The 17,843-nt window shown below is 39.4% G+C and overlaps 1 protein-coding gene across 3 annotated transcripts in view; it reads left to right on the plus strand.

Moving 5' to 3' along the window:
• The window catches only part of NAXD (NAD(P)HX dehydratase), a 50,454-nt gene that overhangs the window by 17,827 nt on the left and 14,784 nt on the right, over positions 1-17,843 (plus strand). For all 3 annotated transcript variants that reach the window (XM_015621050.2, XM_015621034.1, XM_015621041.1), the window contains one exon: positions 4,819-4,927. In XM_015621050.2, coding sequence (XP_015476536.1) covers positions 4,819-4,927 — 109 coding nt within the window. The remainder of the gene's footprint in view (positions 1-4,818; positions 4,928-17,843) is intronic.

The following is a 17,843-nucleotide window of genomic DNA, read 5'->3' on the forward strand; positions in this document are numbered from 1 at the left end:
TAGGAACTGTGGGTGATATCAGGGCATTAGCCACCATCTTTGGTGTTTATTGGGGATTTTTTTTTTTTTTTAATGTTAAGAGGTTTTGTTTGTTTGTTTTTGGAAAGGTAATTACATCAAGCTTTCCCTAAGATGAGGACCTACAGAACTGTGTTTTAGGACAATTTTTATTGTGTAATAGCAAAATACAGAAGAGTTCTGAAGAGCAAAAAGCTTAACCTAGTTCTTTCTTTCAAGCTCTTCACTTCAAGACTGCCCCAAATGACTTCTCCCAGTCTGTTCTCATATCTAGAATTGGCCCAATCCAGGGGCAGCGCCTTGCACTCATTGAACTTCATGAGGTTAATGTGGAAAAAGTTATCTAAAGCCACTAATATTTTACAAAGAAAATTTGTCCTCACCATTTTAGAGACTCAGTGATGTTTAATTTGAAGAATCCTAGTCTGTTTTGCCATGGAAAATACTTTTCTCAATACAATCTGGAAGCAGAGAAAAGAGGAAAAAGATCATCTTGCAAGATACTGAACACCATACCTTGGTCTTGTCTATCCAGCAGCTTCAGGGACAGCAAATGGTAAAGGGGTTGTGTCTGCCTTCCCAAGAGATCATCATCATCTCAGCCTCCCCTTACCTCTCACTAATAGCCAAGGAAGGCTGGTCAGACCCCATCTCTGGTGTCTTTTTTTCTCGTGTGCCTCCATGTAACCCCCTTTGTCTGCTTGCTTTTTTGTTTAGGTCTGACTAATGGACAGTGTTGTGAAAGTTGATTCAGTGATTGCTGACATTAGCTTTAGACTCTTTCTTAACCTATGCAGCTTCACAGATATGACACAAGTTACAGAAGCTCCTTCAGTATTTCTTGTTAACTCTTAATAATAGTTGTTATTTATGTGTTTACCCTGTAATGGTTCTTCAGTGTGTGCAGCCAGAGGTTTATTGGTTGCTTTGCAGACAAGTTAAGGTTCCGAGGAAGTGTTTGGGAGATTGGAAGGGTGTTGCTTAGTTGCTTGATTGAACCACAGTGAGCTGTCATAATCTAGATTTTCATCAGAGTGGCATCTGATAATATGTCACATAACACATGGTGATTAGCTGGAAGTAGCTGTTTTTCTTTCCCCGTTTATTGCCTGATGTGGTTTGTCACTAGAATTTGAACACATCAGCCCAATGGTACTGTAGTTCACTCTCCCATGTTTGCAGGTGTTACTGCTAGGGTTCAGCTTCTCAATTATTCCTATTTCATTTTTCCTATTGTGTATGTCCGTGGTGCAGAGTTTGTATTTTTATATTAGGGAAAAGCCAGACTAGTACCTAAAGTCTTGCCCTATCATTTTCCAAAAAGACTTCCTTTATTTTGGAAAATCCTAGATTTTTATTTAATCCAAGTCTCTCTCAAAGGTTTTTACCTTCTTCTCAGAAATTGAAATGCTGTTTTCTTCTGACCTTAGGAGATTGTCTTCCTTCTCTTTATATTATTACTAGCTCTGTGCTTTAGAGTGGGGGTATTGCATTTATGATACCTGTTTTGGAAAAGATCAAGCTGTATGTGATATGGCTCTGCACCTCTAAACCCTAACCCTAGTGATTCTTGCTTACTTGACTCATTTCTGTCAAAGCTTGAAGATCACATCTCTTTTGATCAAGGGGACATCTTCTTTATACCCTGTACCTTTCCAGAGAGGTGTTGGGTTTTTTTAAATACAGTGCTAATTTCAGTTGTGTTTTCAATGTCTTGGGCAGTGGAGGTGATAATTAAAAGGAGAGGTTTGAGATCAGGTTAGTAACCAGGTAGAGAAATTGGCATGAAGTGACAAAGGAGGTTAGCTGTGTTCTTTGTGTGAGCGTAGTACACCATGAACAGCTCAGGACTTGACATGATATTCTGTGCTGGTGCCTCCAAGTAGTTTTTTCCAAAGACATTTTTGTCTGGTTTTGATCCACAGGCAAACAAGAACATGCATTGACTTTTCCTGTGATGATTAATTACTGCCAAGAAATACTTATTCCTCAGTACCCAGGTGCAACTATCTGTGCAGGCAAATTATCCAAATGATCCCCAGCAAGGATTTTGGCCCAAGCCAACTAGCATTTCCCAACCACTTTTTCCACTGATGAGGAATTGCCATGGTCCAGGGCCTGTGCAGGTTGAGCTTTGTCTGTTTTGAAGCCTGAGAGTACAGAGGCCATCTGATCTCAGAGAGCTTTTCTGGGTGTGTTTAAACATCAGGTGTAGACTGGAGCTGTTAAGAGCTAGAGGAATTTCTGCCTTTGTGCTAAATCCCATGGTCAGGAACATTCAAGGTTTACCCCTGCCTGAAGAAAGCTGCTTGTTGATCACTTCTACCCTATCAGCTTTAAAATGCTACTGGTTTGATGACCACAGTTTGGAAATAAGCTGTGAGATAACACAAGAGCCCTTCCAGAGCAGCTGTAGATACAGGATATTGTTATGGTGTCTGTAGCTGCATAGCCACAGCTATTGTGAACATACAGTGTTTTGAAGTGAAGATAGCATGATGCTGTTGTGAGACAGTATTTTTCTGCTTTCTTTATGAAGATTCAAAATCCATCAGTTACTTTACAGTATGTTTTTATAGCTGATTCTGCAATGTAGTAGTCATTATCACCATTTTTAATCTCTTGACCCATCACATCTTGGATTGCTTCTTGATGTGACGTTGCAAAGGAGTTGAACATAATGTTTATAAAATGCTTTGAAGATAAAAAGCTCCACAGTAGGTTTTTATTATTACCAGAGGCAAAGTGTTCAGGAGTGGCTTAATATTGGACTGTTTATTTCCCAAGAGATGGCTTTGTTTTGAGAAGTGCACATTATCAGTTGAGTTTTAGACAAAATTACCTTATTTCAATCCTGAATATAAATAAATTGACAAACTTTTTTATGGTTAGATTATTTGCATTAGATATTTGTAGAAGAGCAGAGCATTTATGATACTACCTATGGCTCTGTCTTTAGCTTACAGTTAATGAAGCTTTTTTAATGTATTTGGCTTCTGCTGTCCGAAGTATGTCGAATCCAGACATCCTTATATATCTAGAAGTTGCAGTATTCTTACAAATACATGGTATATAGATATATTTATTTGAGAAATGTATATATATACATATCGAGATATATATTGCTCTTCAAAAATAAAATAAATTCAGTATGTGAACAAAGGAAAGTGGTGTGCATTCAGAAATGGTGGTGTTTTATTAGAGTTTGGTTTGCAGGCAGTTTTTCACGTGTTCAACCTACCACATATTAAAAACCTGTCTTTTTTTTTTTTTTAAATAGTGCTTTAGCTATTTCTTGAATCATTTTTATTTCCAGCCTCTATCTACATCATAAGGTGATTGTACAGTGATGAATAAATAGAAAAGTGAGCTGTTTAACAGTTCTCAAGCTGCTGTTTGCAGCGAGGTAGATGAGGAGGGAGCTGCAGCGTTCAAATGGAAGTTCAGCGTGCTAAAGCAGGGACTGCTCCAGGGACAGCAGTGTCCTGCCGTGGTTCTCTGTCCCCCTTGCCCTTGCAGCAGGTCATCACTCCCACCCAGCAGCCTTGTTCTGGCAGAGCTGTTTCGTGGTGTCACCTCTGGGTGTTGTGAGGCAGCTCTTGTCAGCGGAGGGGTCTCTGGGCTGCAGCCAGGCACTGCATCCCTGCGCCCTTGAGCGGGATGCCTCACTCCCTGCAGCTGCAAGAGCCTTGGGCTCCTGCCTGGCACTTGCAGAAATCATTGTGGAATTTGCTGATTCTGCCAGACACAACCTAAACACTTGTTCCCAAGTGCTGCATCCCATCAGGACAGCTGTCGGTTATGAAAAACATGCAGTGGCTTTGGTCTGTAATAATACAGCTTTGTTGGAGTACTGCAAGCTTACAATAATCTGAGCAATACTATGAAGTAGTACCCCCTTGCTCAGCCTACAGGGAGCTTTATTCCCCCATGCTTCAGTTAAAATGTTCATTTATTGTTGTCACTAATGTCAGAAATGGGGAGGGAGGGAGGCTAAATTTTCCCTCCATACTGTCAGTAAGGATTAACTGCAAATGCCGGGCAGTGCTTTCAAAATATCCTGACCTATTTACACAACAAAACTGATCAGAACAAAATAAACAGTTCTGGTCAGTGGCTGAATGCTGTATTGTGGCAGCTATATTTGGCAGTGAATTTTCTCATCAATTTTCCGATGTAGACAAAAAACAGAATGCTATAGAAATTTTAAGCATTACAAGCAGATAATGCCCATACTGAATAGCTTGTTTCTCCTGTTGCCTTTTGGGGAGAGGGGACAATTTGGCTGTAATTCAGTTGGAACAAATTCTTATGAAGCAACTGACAAAAAAGCATATGAGTAGATTTATCATTCTGCCATGTGGGGTAATAAACAATTACATCATTTCCCGCAAGCTGCAATATATACCTGTGAGGTGGTGGGTCTCTCTCCAAGGTATAACCTCTGCAAAGAAGCATTAAAAAGAGAATTGTGACAGACTATAAAAATTATTGGCTTCCTGCTTGGATTTTACTTTTTTATTTTGTAACAGCTGTAGTGGATACTTGCAGTTACCTCCTCATTTTTATGTGGTATCCCCTAAAGAATGAATTGAGAGAAATTTTTCATTTTAGCTATTTGGACAACCATTCTTTATTTCCTGGGTCACAGATTCTTGGTAATTTGGAGGATAAAATTGCCTGACATTCAAGATAGGAAATACCTCTTTCTATCTTGCATCTTTAATTCAGTTTCTGAGAATACTAAAATGAAGCCTTTTTGAACTTCTCTCTTTTTTTGTTTTCCATACTTCCTTGTAGTGACAGTCCAAACGCTGTCCATGAGGTGGAAAAGTGGTTACCACGGCTGCACTCGGTTGTCATAGGACCTGGCTTAGGTAGAGATGAAGTTCTGCTTGAGAACACTAAGGTAATGTGCATACTGATATTTTGTCCTGTGTCTTTATGTTGAATTGTATTAACCATTCCTATATTTTACATTATTACACAAATGTTCTTGTTATGGTTGCTAAATATCAAATTTAATAAAATATTGTTGACTGAAAATTAGTTTCTATCCATGGTCTTCATTGTTAAACTGTAACCTTCAGTCTGAATTTAAGGCACCAGTATGGTTGTTCTGATTTGCTTTTGTTTAGCTTGTGAAAGTCACTAATTAAGAAATAGGTGTTGGCATATCTAGATAAAAGGCACTGTGTTTCCCTAGGTGCAAAGCACCAGTAGTGTAAGTACATAAATATGGATTTGAGTTCTTAATTTTTGACAGCTTGTATCAGATGCTCCAAGGAACAGGGATTGTGTCCTCTTGCAATAAGAAAAAGTACTCTTAATTATAAAATGTCGCAGATTTCTACTTTGGATAAAGAGATAATCCTATTTTCTGTCAAGCCTTAGTGGAGAGCTGAAACTGGAGATTAGATAGTTTTTTAGTTTTAATAATATGTACTTAGACCATCTTCCCAATGATATTTTGTATTACTGTCAACACATCTTTGTGTGTTCGAAGTGTGTCTTGCAGACTAATGTCAGTCTAATTTTGTACAATTTAATTATTTTTTTCCTGAGCAATATTACTGGATTAATCAGTGGCACTAACAAGTGGAAGTAATATAATTTACAGAAATGTTGACAGTTACAGAGTAAAATCACAAAGCAGAGCAGGAAAGAGACTGGAGACCACACTCTCCAAGTGTTTAGAATACCTTGAGAACTAAGAATGGTGGTTTTGCTAGGATTTTGTTAGAGAAAGTTGCTATTGGAGATTCTTGTTTCTTTAATTTTTTTTTGAAAGAAAATGTATATATTGACACATACATATACCTCAAATACATATGTATGATACGGAAGTGCAGAACTAATAAAGAAAATAAATTTATGACAGCTGATGAAGAAATCAAGTTGTATTATAAGTGAAAAATTTAAACAGGTTTTATTATTTTTGAAGACTTTTTTCAGAAGTTTTTTGGGTTTTTTTTGACAGAAAAACTATTTGAGACAATTCTTTATTTTCTTGGCTAAAAAAATAAGTTTGGGGTTTTTTTTTCCTTAAGGAAAACAACTTTAAACAAAAGAAAATAAGAATTCATTTAGAATATCTAAGATAATCTTCTTTAATGTCAGAATTCCATCCAGGGTTTCTGTGCTTATCTGTACTACAGAAGTATCTGGAAGATTTCTTGATTGTATTTTTTTCTTCATTGCTAAAAATGATATTGCTTTCTTAGTGAATTACAAGCATGCTTTTACTTCAGTTTGGATGTCCTATGTCAGCTAGATTAGAGTTAAAGAAACAAACCCAGCCAATAAAGACAAGGCATTTGGAAGTTAGTTCATGCTAAAATATCAGGGCACATTCATATGAGCTGTGGATCTGGCCTTGTTAATTGCAAGTCAGATTAAAACTCCAGTTCTTTGTCTGCCCTGTAGTTGTGTAAGTGTTCATTAGTTACCCAGTGCTGAGGTTTTTAACCTGCCACTGGGGACAGGTGAACCCTGGCTGCCTGTCTGAGGAAGAGTGGTTCTTCTCTGTGCTGAGGGAGTGCTGAGTCTCCCTCCTGCTTCAACAGCAAATTTTAAGTGTCAAGAAAGAAACCCAAGAGATGATAGCATTGCTATTTTAAACTTTTATAGGAGGCTGGCTTGGTATAAAGTTTTCTGGTTTCCCTTTAAGCGAACTGTGGCATGTGTCGTAGGAACTCGGGGCTGGGAGGTAGGTGAGTGTCTGCTTTCTGGTCAGGGTTTTGTGTCAGTGGTAGTGATGGTCAGATAGCTTCCCTCTGCCTTCTTCTGCCCCATTAAGGTGCTGAGGCATCGTGTTCTGGCATCTCTGTAAAGCTGTTTTTGTGTCAGTTCTTGTCAGTATTGTGCCAGCATATTTCCAATTAATGTGCTTCTCCAGTCATGTGTTTGGGCTGCTTCTCTCTTCTGAGCATTGAGAAATTAAGAAATTAATTACTAGTGCTGTAACCTTCAATTTCTGGTATGTGGCCAAGAGACAGTGTTTTGTTGTGGAATAGCTTGGGTGCTTGTTGACCAGATGGTGCATCATCTCCAGATCAAAGAAGGCTTTGCTTCCTCAGCATCTTTACTATGTCACCTGCCTCCCTCATTCTTAACGCCTGCACTGCTCACTGTGCCATTTGAGCTCCTCTCAGCAGTCTGATTTTAAAAAACCCACCTTGTGATCAGTTTCCTTTGATTTGATTTTTTTTCCCTTGAGCACCTTGATACTCTTTGAATACATATTTACTGGCTTCCTGCAATTTTGTGGGTTTGGCTGTAATTCTGTTTACAAGTCCTGTTACAAGAAGCCGCTCAGCAAGTTATAGCCTTATTTATAAGAAGCCACTTGTGTGGCTCTGTGCCAGAACCCTCACATGGTGTTACTAGGTTGCTTGGAGCTGATGCTCTGTTAGAGCTTTCTAGCCATGGGTTTGTGAGACCAGGAGCTGCAGCTTCAGAAAATCTCCTAAAGGAGGCATTTCTTATGTCCTCATAGCTGTACACCTGGATCTCTTGCAGATGTGGCAATTCTAGTCTCAGCCTGGTTAGACCTTCCAATTCCAAAGCAAATAAGCAGTTCAAGCAGCTTCTCTTCAAGAGAAAAGAGCAAAAACACATTTCTGCTCTCCTTCTCAGCTCTGGAGCGTGCAGATTGAAGCATTTCTGCTCCCCATACAACTTCAAGCTTTTGAAATGCTGTTACCACATCTAATGTGAAAGTTTGCCGTGATGTCAACTTTCTTGTAGGGAACATCAGGCCATCTGTTTTTTCCTTTCAGTGTCTGTGATTGATTCTGGCCAGAGATACCAGTATGCTATGTCACCGAGTTCAGCTCAGTTGGAGTGCTGCTGCTGCTGGTTTAGCCTGCTGAGAAAGACTTTTTGCTATGTGGAAGCAAGGCCAAGATTCCTATGACTGTCCTCTGCTTAGAAGCAGTGCATTTTCAAAGCTCCTCTTTGAAATTCTGATATTCTCCTTTTTTCCCCACAGCAGCAATGTGTTATGTCCCTATCATATCTAGCAATCACGATTTACTTCATTCAGCTGCTGTGTGTATGTTTGCACTTCTGGCTTTACTCTGATTTCATTTGCCTTCTAGGAGAAGTTTGGAAGTAGGGAAATTTCTGCCTGTACCATCAAGAGCTGTTTCTTGGGTATGTGAGAGAACCATGTTCATCTGCTGCAGGGTGATGAGTGCAGCTTCCAAGAGGACTTTGTTAAAAATGCAGTGTTCCTGCATAGCCTCCTGGGCAGAAAGCAGGCTGTGCTGCCTAATGCTCCAGATGTTCTGCATTCTGCTGACACCTTGCAGTTAGGCAGTTGCAGCCTATGTCCTTCAAGTTTCCATCCTCTTGTCATCTCTGTTCCTCTATTTCTTCTGCCTTTGAGGCCAGATGGGCTGATACAGGATTGCTGGGGGAGTTACTGTCGGGATCCCTCATATAAGTGTTCGTCCTTATGAAGAGCCCTCTCCTTATCTGAACTCTTCCACATTGGAATCTTCCTTGCTTGTCCCTGGGTTCCTTGCCTCTCTTCTTGAAGTGACAACACCAAGTCCTGGACTCTGGTCTTCCAGATTTCCTATGTCTTGCTTAAGTCAGAATGCTGTTTTCAGCAGAGGATGCTTGCTTTCCTCCTGCCGGAGATAGGTAATGATTGATGGCAAGAACAGCTTGGTGTCATTCAGATTAGATGATAAAATTGACTGGGTTCTCAAACCATATGCTTGTTCCTCTTGGTCAATTCTCAGTCTTTGTCTTAGCTTCCAGAACATGTCAGGAATACCAGCCTGGGTTTTCTTTTGGCTGAGGCCCTGCCTAGCTGCCATTTGTGCCTGTTGCTGTTTTTCTTCTCTCAGCCCCCTTGCCCTGCAGTGCATCCCTCAAACAGTCATTTGCCCTTAAAGATCTCTGCTATCTCTTGGGATGTAAATTTCAGAATCTCATTTTCCACCCCTTGTGACATCATCTTAAGGTTGTGTTAAAATGTCTTGGCTGTAGTTAACATCTAGATGGTGAGAGAGGTTTGGGCCCTTGTCATCTCTATCAGGTGTGCCCAGAGAGATCCCTTTTGACATTTTCAGATGGGTGGATTCTCAGTTCCACCTTGACTGAGGCATCAGCCTTTCTGTGTTTGTTTAGTTGGATTATTTTCCCCATTTCAAGCCTCGTGCATTCAGGATTTAGGTAAGGCTTCACAGCCATAGTAAGTTGTGAGAGTGGGACCAGGTGCTTCACTGCACTATCTGCACTAGTTTTTTAGAAAGATCAATAAAACTGCAGAGTTCAGGGCCACCTGTTGTTACCACATAAATGTGTTAGAGTTGAATTTGTCACTGTGGGTCTTAAAAATTATCTTCCTCTTTATATCTAAGTAGCCATCTCAGTTCTAGTTGTACCACAGGAGTAAGACAGCATCCCAGAAGCATCCCAGGTGAATGTTGCAGGTGACAGATTAGTATTGCCCGTGGTACCTACAAATACGAACCAACAGAATGTGTTATTGTTTGGAGTCACTGCTCATAGCAACTCAAATCAGCAGAAGAATTATTTTCTGGAAACTTCATTCTTTAGTGTGTGTCATGTGCATTTGCTTCCTCCCTGTTTATATCCTTTGGAGGTTCTTGCTGTGGGGGTTCAGCAGTTCTTAAGGAACTGAAGTAGGAGCAAGGATATGCCTCTTTCTCTTCTCAGCCCTCAGCTAGGAGATGAGGAATCTTGTGTTTGGGGTACTGCAAGGGCAAAATCCAGTGGCATATATGTGTGTGCTGTCAGCCTTCACCCAAGGCCCAGCATTGATGCATATCATGAAGAGAATCCAGTGAAAAACTGGTCTCTGGTTAGCCAAGCTTCATTGCTTTCAAAAGGCCTGGTGAGACTCAGAATTTGTGGATGTTGTCACCTAAGGTGGTGCAGTTGCTGGGTTAGGATGCAGGTCTTTGTGGTGATGTTACTGGTGTGCATAAATCTTGGGAACTCCCATCTCAAGGCAGAGATAGCCTCTTGAGTGTGCCAAGAAACTGCTGCTGCTTGTGCTAAGAGCTGTTAGTATTCTGTGGCTTCCTCACAGATGTCTTGATTAGAAAAATAGTGTTTGAATATATGCTAACAGTACCTTAAATACAGGTTTATGCAGCTTGCAAACAGAATTTATTTCTAATATGTGTAATGGATCTTGATGGAAGTCATTTACAGTGAAGTGGGTTATTTAGTTGCTTTCTGCATGTAGGCTTATATTGTATAACTTGATTTTGATACTCAAAAGCATTTGTAAGCAAAACACTGGTATTAGATATATTTTCAGCTTTTTCTGAGCTCGTTCATCTAGAAACCCTAAAAAGAAATTGGCAGTGATAAATTCAGTTCATTAAGTTCATTTTAAGCATTACAAGTTCATTTTAAGTTTATGTTTATTTAAGACAAAGTGCCAAGAGCTGACCATGAATATCTTAAGCCAAATCTATTTAACATAATCAGCTATAAATTGGAAACCTTGTAGAGTTTTCATTGTGAGTGCAAGCATTCAGTGCATGAGAACATGAGAAAAATTACTGCTTTTATTTATTCTGATGTAGATATTTATACTTTGGATTGCAATAAAAAGGATTAATACTTAAAAGTGGAATTTTCATTTGTTTAGGGCTGAAATGTGTATATATAAATGTAGCTTCTCACTGGTCTCTGGTTGACCATGATTTTGGGGGAGCATAGGCAAAAAGGAGTGATCTGGACTTTTTCATAACTAGGACAGTATTTCAGAGGCTTTTTCTTTTTGTGTTCAGGCATTACTTTAGCTTATGCCACTTCTTTAGGAATTTAGCATGTGATTGAAGCTGATATCAAGAAACTGTTAGTTGCAGTTTTCCTCCATGCTTAAGGCAAGTGATCTAATTTGAATTCAAGGAAGGAATCCACAAATGAGTAATTTTTTTTTTTTTTTTTTGTTATGTAGACAAGAACAGTTTTGATTAGCTGCTATCTCCAGTGTCTTCAGCTTTGTTAATTGTAACAGTTTCTAACATATCCCAAAGCACTTAATGAGCCTGGTGGTGTAGGGGGTTCTCTTTAGAGTCCTTATCACACTCTGCCTGGCTTAAGTGAAATATTTTGCTGTGCACCTGAAAATCTGTGTTGGAAAACAAGGCCTAGCATGTGGTACTGCAGTTAAAAGACAAAAAGCCAGCATAAATTGAATGGAGCATAAACCATGAGATGAAGAACCTATCTGTTCCAGAGGAGGGATATTCATCTCTGTTATGTGACTCTTCACTCACAAGTGGTGGTCATTCCTTGATTCCTTGAGGATTGAGGGATTAGTGGAGCGAATAATGAATTAGTGATAGGATTGTGTACATAAATACATAAAGTAGAACTCGGGCAGTTATGCTAGTTAAAGGTGATTTATATAGATATCTTGTCCACAAAGAGAGATTTTCATTGTCTTTGCTGAATTGTGAAAGGAGGATGAGGCTTTGGATCAGGTTGCAGGAATTAATAGAAGCACTTTTAAGAGTATGTTTTAACCAGTGAGTCAAGAAAAAGCCTAAAACCAGTTTTGAAATTTCTGAAAATACGGCCCTAATGGGAAGAATCTCTAACAGTAGAACTCCATTCTTAATATTTTTCAAACTTCTTGCATCAAATAGAATATATTAAGGGAAGCTTCTCCCCCCTGCCAGCTATGACTGTAGCCTTGAGCACAGCCTGTGCCTGGGATATTTGCCTGCTTCTAGCTGTGCAAGATTACAAATTCCTGCTTGCCAAGCCCATTTTCCAGGCATCTCCACCAGAGAGCTGCAGCCTGACCTCTATTGCAGCTGAGTCCCTGCTAACTCTGCATTTATCCAGACTTGAAGCAAGCAAGGCAGAAATGCTTCCTAGGGCTTTCAGTGCCTATTTGTAGGAATCGATTTGCAGCGTGTTGGGGTGGAACTTATTTGTTCCTCCCGGTCACCTTGGGGAGGAGGATGTGTGGAAATGCTTCTAGCTGCAGCAATTACAGGAAAATTTTGGCTCTTTTTTTCCTTTTATCTCTCTGTTTCAGACAAAAGCCATGGATTCAGGATTGCTGGATGAAAGCAGCATCCATGCAGAAAATACAAGCAATTTTGGTTGGCATTTCAGCAGCAGTTTCTGATCCTAGATTTCAGGAGAGGGTTCTTTGTAAAAGGGATTGGCACTCCCAGTGCCAGGTTATGCACATTTGCATGTCTTTACCAAACCAGAGTGTGTAATTACATACCATTTGCAGTGGAGTGGGCTGAAGGCACTGCTTCCTAAAGTGTTTGGATGCCATTTTGGTCAATACTGTCCATTATTGTGGCATGTTAAGGCTTGAATTTCTTTACGAGAATATGAATGAGACTTTTCCCAAGAGTGGGTCAAGACATGACTCTTAAAGGGACTGAGGAAATCCAGTGTTTTTTGCTGGTGTCAAGTAAAGCAATCTTTCCTTTGCTAGGTAGAAAAATGGCAATGTGAAAATTAATTACTGTTGTAATAGATGGATAGATGTTGCTTTATGTATTCTGCTAATCTGGTTTTCTGTTCATTTCATTAAAATTCAATCTTATAATTAAATGACTGGCTCTAATTTCCTGATTCTTCCCTTTGTAAACACCAAATGCCAAAGTTTTGTGTAGCTGAACTAGCTCATGAGGAAGAATATAACTAGTGATATAACCACTAATATATTAAAAGTCACTGCAGGCATTCTTCTGCTAATCCACATTTAATTAAGAAAGCTGAAAAGTATATCTCAGGTGTGACAAACCTGCATAATTTTTTTTTTCTGTGGATCTGTGGAGAACCACCTTTTGTGCTGTTGCATGTGGGCAGCATAAATAGGATGGGTGTTATTGGCTTAGGACTTGGGTGGAGAAGTCCAAGACTGCAGAGTTTCTCTCCAAGAGGCTGTGGGTACTGACTGAGGGAGCATCACCTGTTCTCTGCCCCTGGGGCCTCAGGGTGACTATTCTGTCAGGACTTCCATGGCTGAGAAATAGAATTAAGGAATCCTTTGCTTGTACTTTGGAGCTCCATAGCAATTTATTCCTCCCTCAAATGTTCTCCACGTGTCTGTTTCTTACAGCCAGTGGCTCACCTCAGCCCCATTCCCTTTTCCATAGTACTTGTGGAAGCATGCAGGAGTCCTGGATGTCCATGTTAGAATAGCACAGATGAATCTTGTGTTTCACAGCTCAGCTGCAGGCTATCAAATGGTTAAATCATACCATGCTGTTCTGCATTACTGTGTTCTCTTTCAGCAGTATTCTGTCCATTTGTTCCTTCAGGCTTCTCCCTCCTGCAGTCCTTTCCAGCCTGAATAGTTTTGTTTTTGTGTGTGTATTGGAGGTTTTTTGGGGGGAAGTGTGGTGGTTGGTGTTTTGGTTTTGTTTCGGTGGTTTTGCTTTTTTTGTGTTTCAGTTTTGTTTTTTGGATTTCTTTTAAAGATTGGAATTTGGATTTGGGAATCTGTTTTAAAACTGTGAAAACTGGGATAGGAAACAGATCTCTACTACAATGAATGCATTGCATTTAAGGGAACAGTTTCCATGATAATTTAAAATAAAAAAAATTAAAGCACAATAATTTTTCATCCTTGCTTTGTAAATTTTTGTAATTACAGGAAAGAGTTACCTTTCCTCAGACAGACCAGTGGTTTCTACTTTGGTAGACACAAGTTCTTTTTCAGTTCTTACTGAGTAGGTTGCTTGCGTAGAAGTCCTGAATAATGAGTCAAAGAAAAAGGTTTTTTTAGGAAATTGTGTATTTCAAGAGTAGAGTAGGAGTAGATTCAGGTTAATTTTACCCTCTCTGGCTTTCTTCCTCTCAACCACCAGTACCAAAAACTGCACTGACTGAATTGCTATTTTGGGCAATTCTAAATGTCAAGTATTTGGTGCTGCTAACAAATGATGATAACTGTGAGAGAATTTGTCCCGTAGAACATCTTCGTGGGATGTGTGAATCTCAGGTAATTTCCTCTTTGGCTTAATGAGCATAGAAGCTACAGATTTGGTGTTGTTATTAGGAGAGGAAATCCTGTTACAGATTTGTTCCAACACAAGTACTGCAGTCTTGCAATGCAGTTAATCATCACTGGTTCTAATTAGAGGGGGTTGACACCTCTTTTACTTTTCTCACACAAACGTTGAATCACTATTTAGCCAGCTGATACAAAGAAGAATATCTCTGGCAAGAGATTGCCCAAACCCCTTTATTATGACTTGATATAAAAGGTAAGACACTGAATTTTGGCCCTGGCTGTGAATTGCAGAGGAAGGATCCAAATTTCAGTCCTTGGTATCTTAGCTACACAGTGTGGCTGTAGGTCATGAGGTTGGGTGAGAACAGTGTATCATCCTCTTCTTCTCATCACTGTCCTCTCTGCTTTGTGACTCATGCCAAGGTTTCCTCGTGAGTCCAGTGCTTCCCTTTTGGATGTCCTCGAGGGCTTAGGGATCAGCTGAAGGAAGTGCTCCTGCCTTGCTCCAGGCTGAGCCACCACTGTTGTAGTATAATAATACATTCTGTGCACAGAAAGTTTGTCCACTGGGATATCCTGGAGCTAGAATCTTCAAAATATTAATATTCAAAATGCTGTTTGAAGTGAAGGGGTGATGTCTTGGGCTTATCATTGATATCTCTATGTGTTGCTGTTCACTTGTCATTGGTGTTTTGATTTCAGCTTTTATCTTAGTGACATTTCCTAATACTTTTAATTGTCAATGTTCTCTTCTAAATCCTTTCCCATAGAAATAACTGTTACATTGGCTAAAACTGAACAGATGGTTTCTGCTCATACATGGAATTCTATCAGGAACTGTTAAATATGTTTTGGTGTGAAAGCAGAGTTAGTCTGAGCTGTTTTAACAGGGCAATTAACAATGAAGATTCTTCTCTATCTACAGGTATTAACCAAAAAAGTCCATGTCAAATACCAGAGTACAAATACAGCTGAAAATTGACTTCTGCTTCCAGGAAAAAAATACTGCATAGAGGATGTTGGCATTATTGCCATAAACTCCTCTTAATGAAAATATTTTAAGTTTGTTTTTTTTTTTTTTTCTAATACAGTATTTGCAGAAACAGAGTTCTTAAAAGTGGGTTTCATCTCACCTAATTCTTGGTATCTGAAAATAAAAGAGTAAAGTTTCTCTGCACCCCCTGTGACAGCTGAGGAGAGACAGATATGTCTGTTGGCTATTCATCCCACCCTGAGTGAGGTGTCTGAGCTGCATGGGATGAACTGCTCTCCAGTAGTCCTGTCCACAAGCAGTGGGAAACAAGGGTTCTCCCATGAATGTTGTGTCCTTCAAAGCTGTGGCTGTCTTAGGGGGTTTCCCTGATCTTTACTGCTTTATTTCAGTTTTGAAATCACCCCTTCCCTCTCCAGAACTTCCTCTCTGAGGCTCCTTGTCTATCTCCAAGCAGTTTCTGTCTGGGTTTAAGGAAGAGGAAAGGAAAATGATTGGGCTAGGGGCTTTGTTTGTTTGTTTTTTATTGTCTGTTTTTTTAATAAAAAATGAACTTTAGAAATAAGACAAACAACTTTGTATCCCCTGATTATTTGTTTTATAAGGAGAGGAAGAACAAGCAAAGATCATTCAGTATGTTAGATTAGAAACTGACACCTCAGAGACTTGGTACACAATAAAAGTTGCTTGCCCAGAAGGTTTTACTTAGCAAGGTGAAATTTCTCTTTAGAGTAGAGGTCAAATGTATCAGGATTGCAAAGGGTGTGCTAGAGAGGTAGGAACTCAAAACACGATTAGGAAAAAAATGCCTAATTTCTCTGAAGTGTACCAGTGATCTGGCCTTCCAGATGCTGTTTAGCTGTAAGTACACTTTGTAACTTTCACTTTTTTTAATCTTCTATATACATTATTTTGGTATACCATGGATCTTCAGGATTGCTTATTTAGGAGAGAGCAAGAGATTCCAGTAGCCAAGATGGCAATTATGAGGAAACATGAAAAGGGGCCAAATGATAACTGTCAAACTTCAGCTGTTTTGGGAACAGAACTTTGGCAAAATTCCTTCCCTGGATTGCTTATAGTGCATTTAAGAGAATAGTTCAGAAGGATAAGGACTCCTGAGATCTGGTGTCTTCCATCAGACTTCCTTACTGACTCTGTTGGGGAAATCTTTAGTTTTAGAAAATCAAGTGTCATGAAAGACTGGCTTACTGAAGTTGACATGCTAGAATAAACTGGTGATTCATATTAGTGGGAAGTAGAGCAGTAATCGTTTTAAGTGTGCTGAAGGAGTTTGGTGAAGCTGCTAATGTACAAAAATATTCTGATTATAAAGAGTTAGAAAACCAGGTTGCAGTAAAAGGTATTTGTACCTTCAAAGACTGGGGGAGGATGATCTTGCTGAGGTCTGGGTCTCAGAGCCCTATGATAGCTAATCAGAAAAGCTTAGTAAAGTTCAAAAATAATTGGGCTGTTGGATCTATAACATTCATTTATACAAGGAAAATACAAACAGCAAAACACAAAATCTGGCTGATAGATCGACAGCCTTGTTTTATTGTTACAAAGTGAGCCGAGTTAAATGTAATTGTAAATGAACTTAACACAGCAGGGGCAAAGCAGTGCAGCTTCTGTGAAGAAAAACTGAGCTGTGCACATCTGTGCAGATTAACGTGAATGAATTAAGAAATTACTCTCTCATACATTTCTTAAAAGCCTTGAAAGTAAGGAGCTCTGGTTTTCAGAATGCCACAGTTAATTCTAGGTATGCTTTAAGACTCCTCACACAGCTGTTTAGTATAGTTACTAATTAATTTGATTAATTTAGCAGTAACTGAACAGTATGAGTTGTGTAAAACTTTTGATTGGTTCAGAATTATTCAAGTAGCTGAGTGTAAGAGAAGACTCTGTGGTGTTCCCTAGGGATCTCGGAGGAGGTGGGCACCTGGAAGTCTGACACAGCCCAGGTTGTGCAAGCCTGTGTAGGAAAGGTCTCTGTTCTCCAGTAGCTTCTACTGTAGCCACAGCTGTGTGTTGAGACAAGTCCTCACACTTCCAAACTGCAAACAATGCCTGACAAAGAAAATAGAATGGAAATATTTTCCACTGGTATTGGAAAAATCAGAGTCAGGTTGTAATGTTTGTGAGGATATGTATAGGTCACATGTAATAATTTACAGGGAACAAGGTGGGTGGTGTTTATTTTGACCACTGTACAAGAAAAGAGGGATGTTCACTCTCCTGAACATTAATTAAAAATTGCTTCCTTATTCCTTACATCATGTCTTGCTAACCTGTGAAGCTCAGTGCCATATGATAGCTAATCTGAAGAGCTTAATAACATTCAAAAGTAATTAAACTTTCGGATGGATACCATGCTCTGTTATCTTATACGGGAAGAAGATAAAACCTCCAGCTTCAAAGATGAGTTGCTAATAACCAACACTGAAAAAACCTTGACTGTTGGTCACTGCTCATTAAAAAACTTGAGGATCAGTCATTGCTGCTGCTGAATTAGGAGAGAGAACAAGGGCAGTCAGTCTGCTCAGAGATACTGCTTGCTGAAAAAAAACACTTTTACAAATGGTCTATTGTCTGGGCCACCTTGGTTTTGCTTTCAAAGCATAAAACCTCCAGAACCACAGATGGAATGACGTCATACATACTGCTTGTCTCAGATGTTTGTTTGTATATAAACTAATACTGCAGTGTAACTGTCAGCAGCAAAACAACTGAAGCTAGTATTACAGTTATTGGTTGATTTCTATCAAGACAGTACCCACTGGGATTTTTGGCTTTTTTTAATTGAAGATGTATGTTTACTATGTGTGATTTGTGTTGGCA

Source organism: Parus major, chromosome 1 (genome assembly GCF_001522545.3).
Source record: "Parus major isolate Abel chromosome 1, Parus_major1.1, whole genome shotgun sequence".
In the NCBI taxonomy this organism is placed as follows: Eukaryota; Metazoa; Chordata; class Aves; order Passeriformes; family Paridae; genus Parus; species Parus major.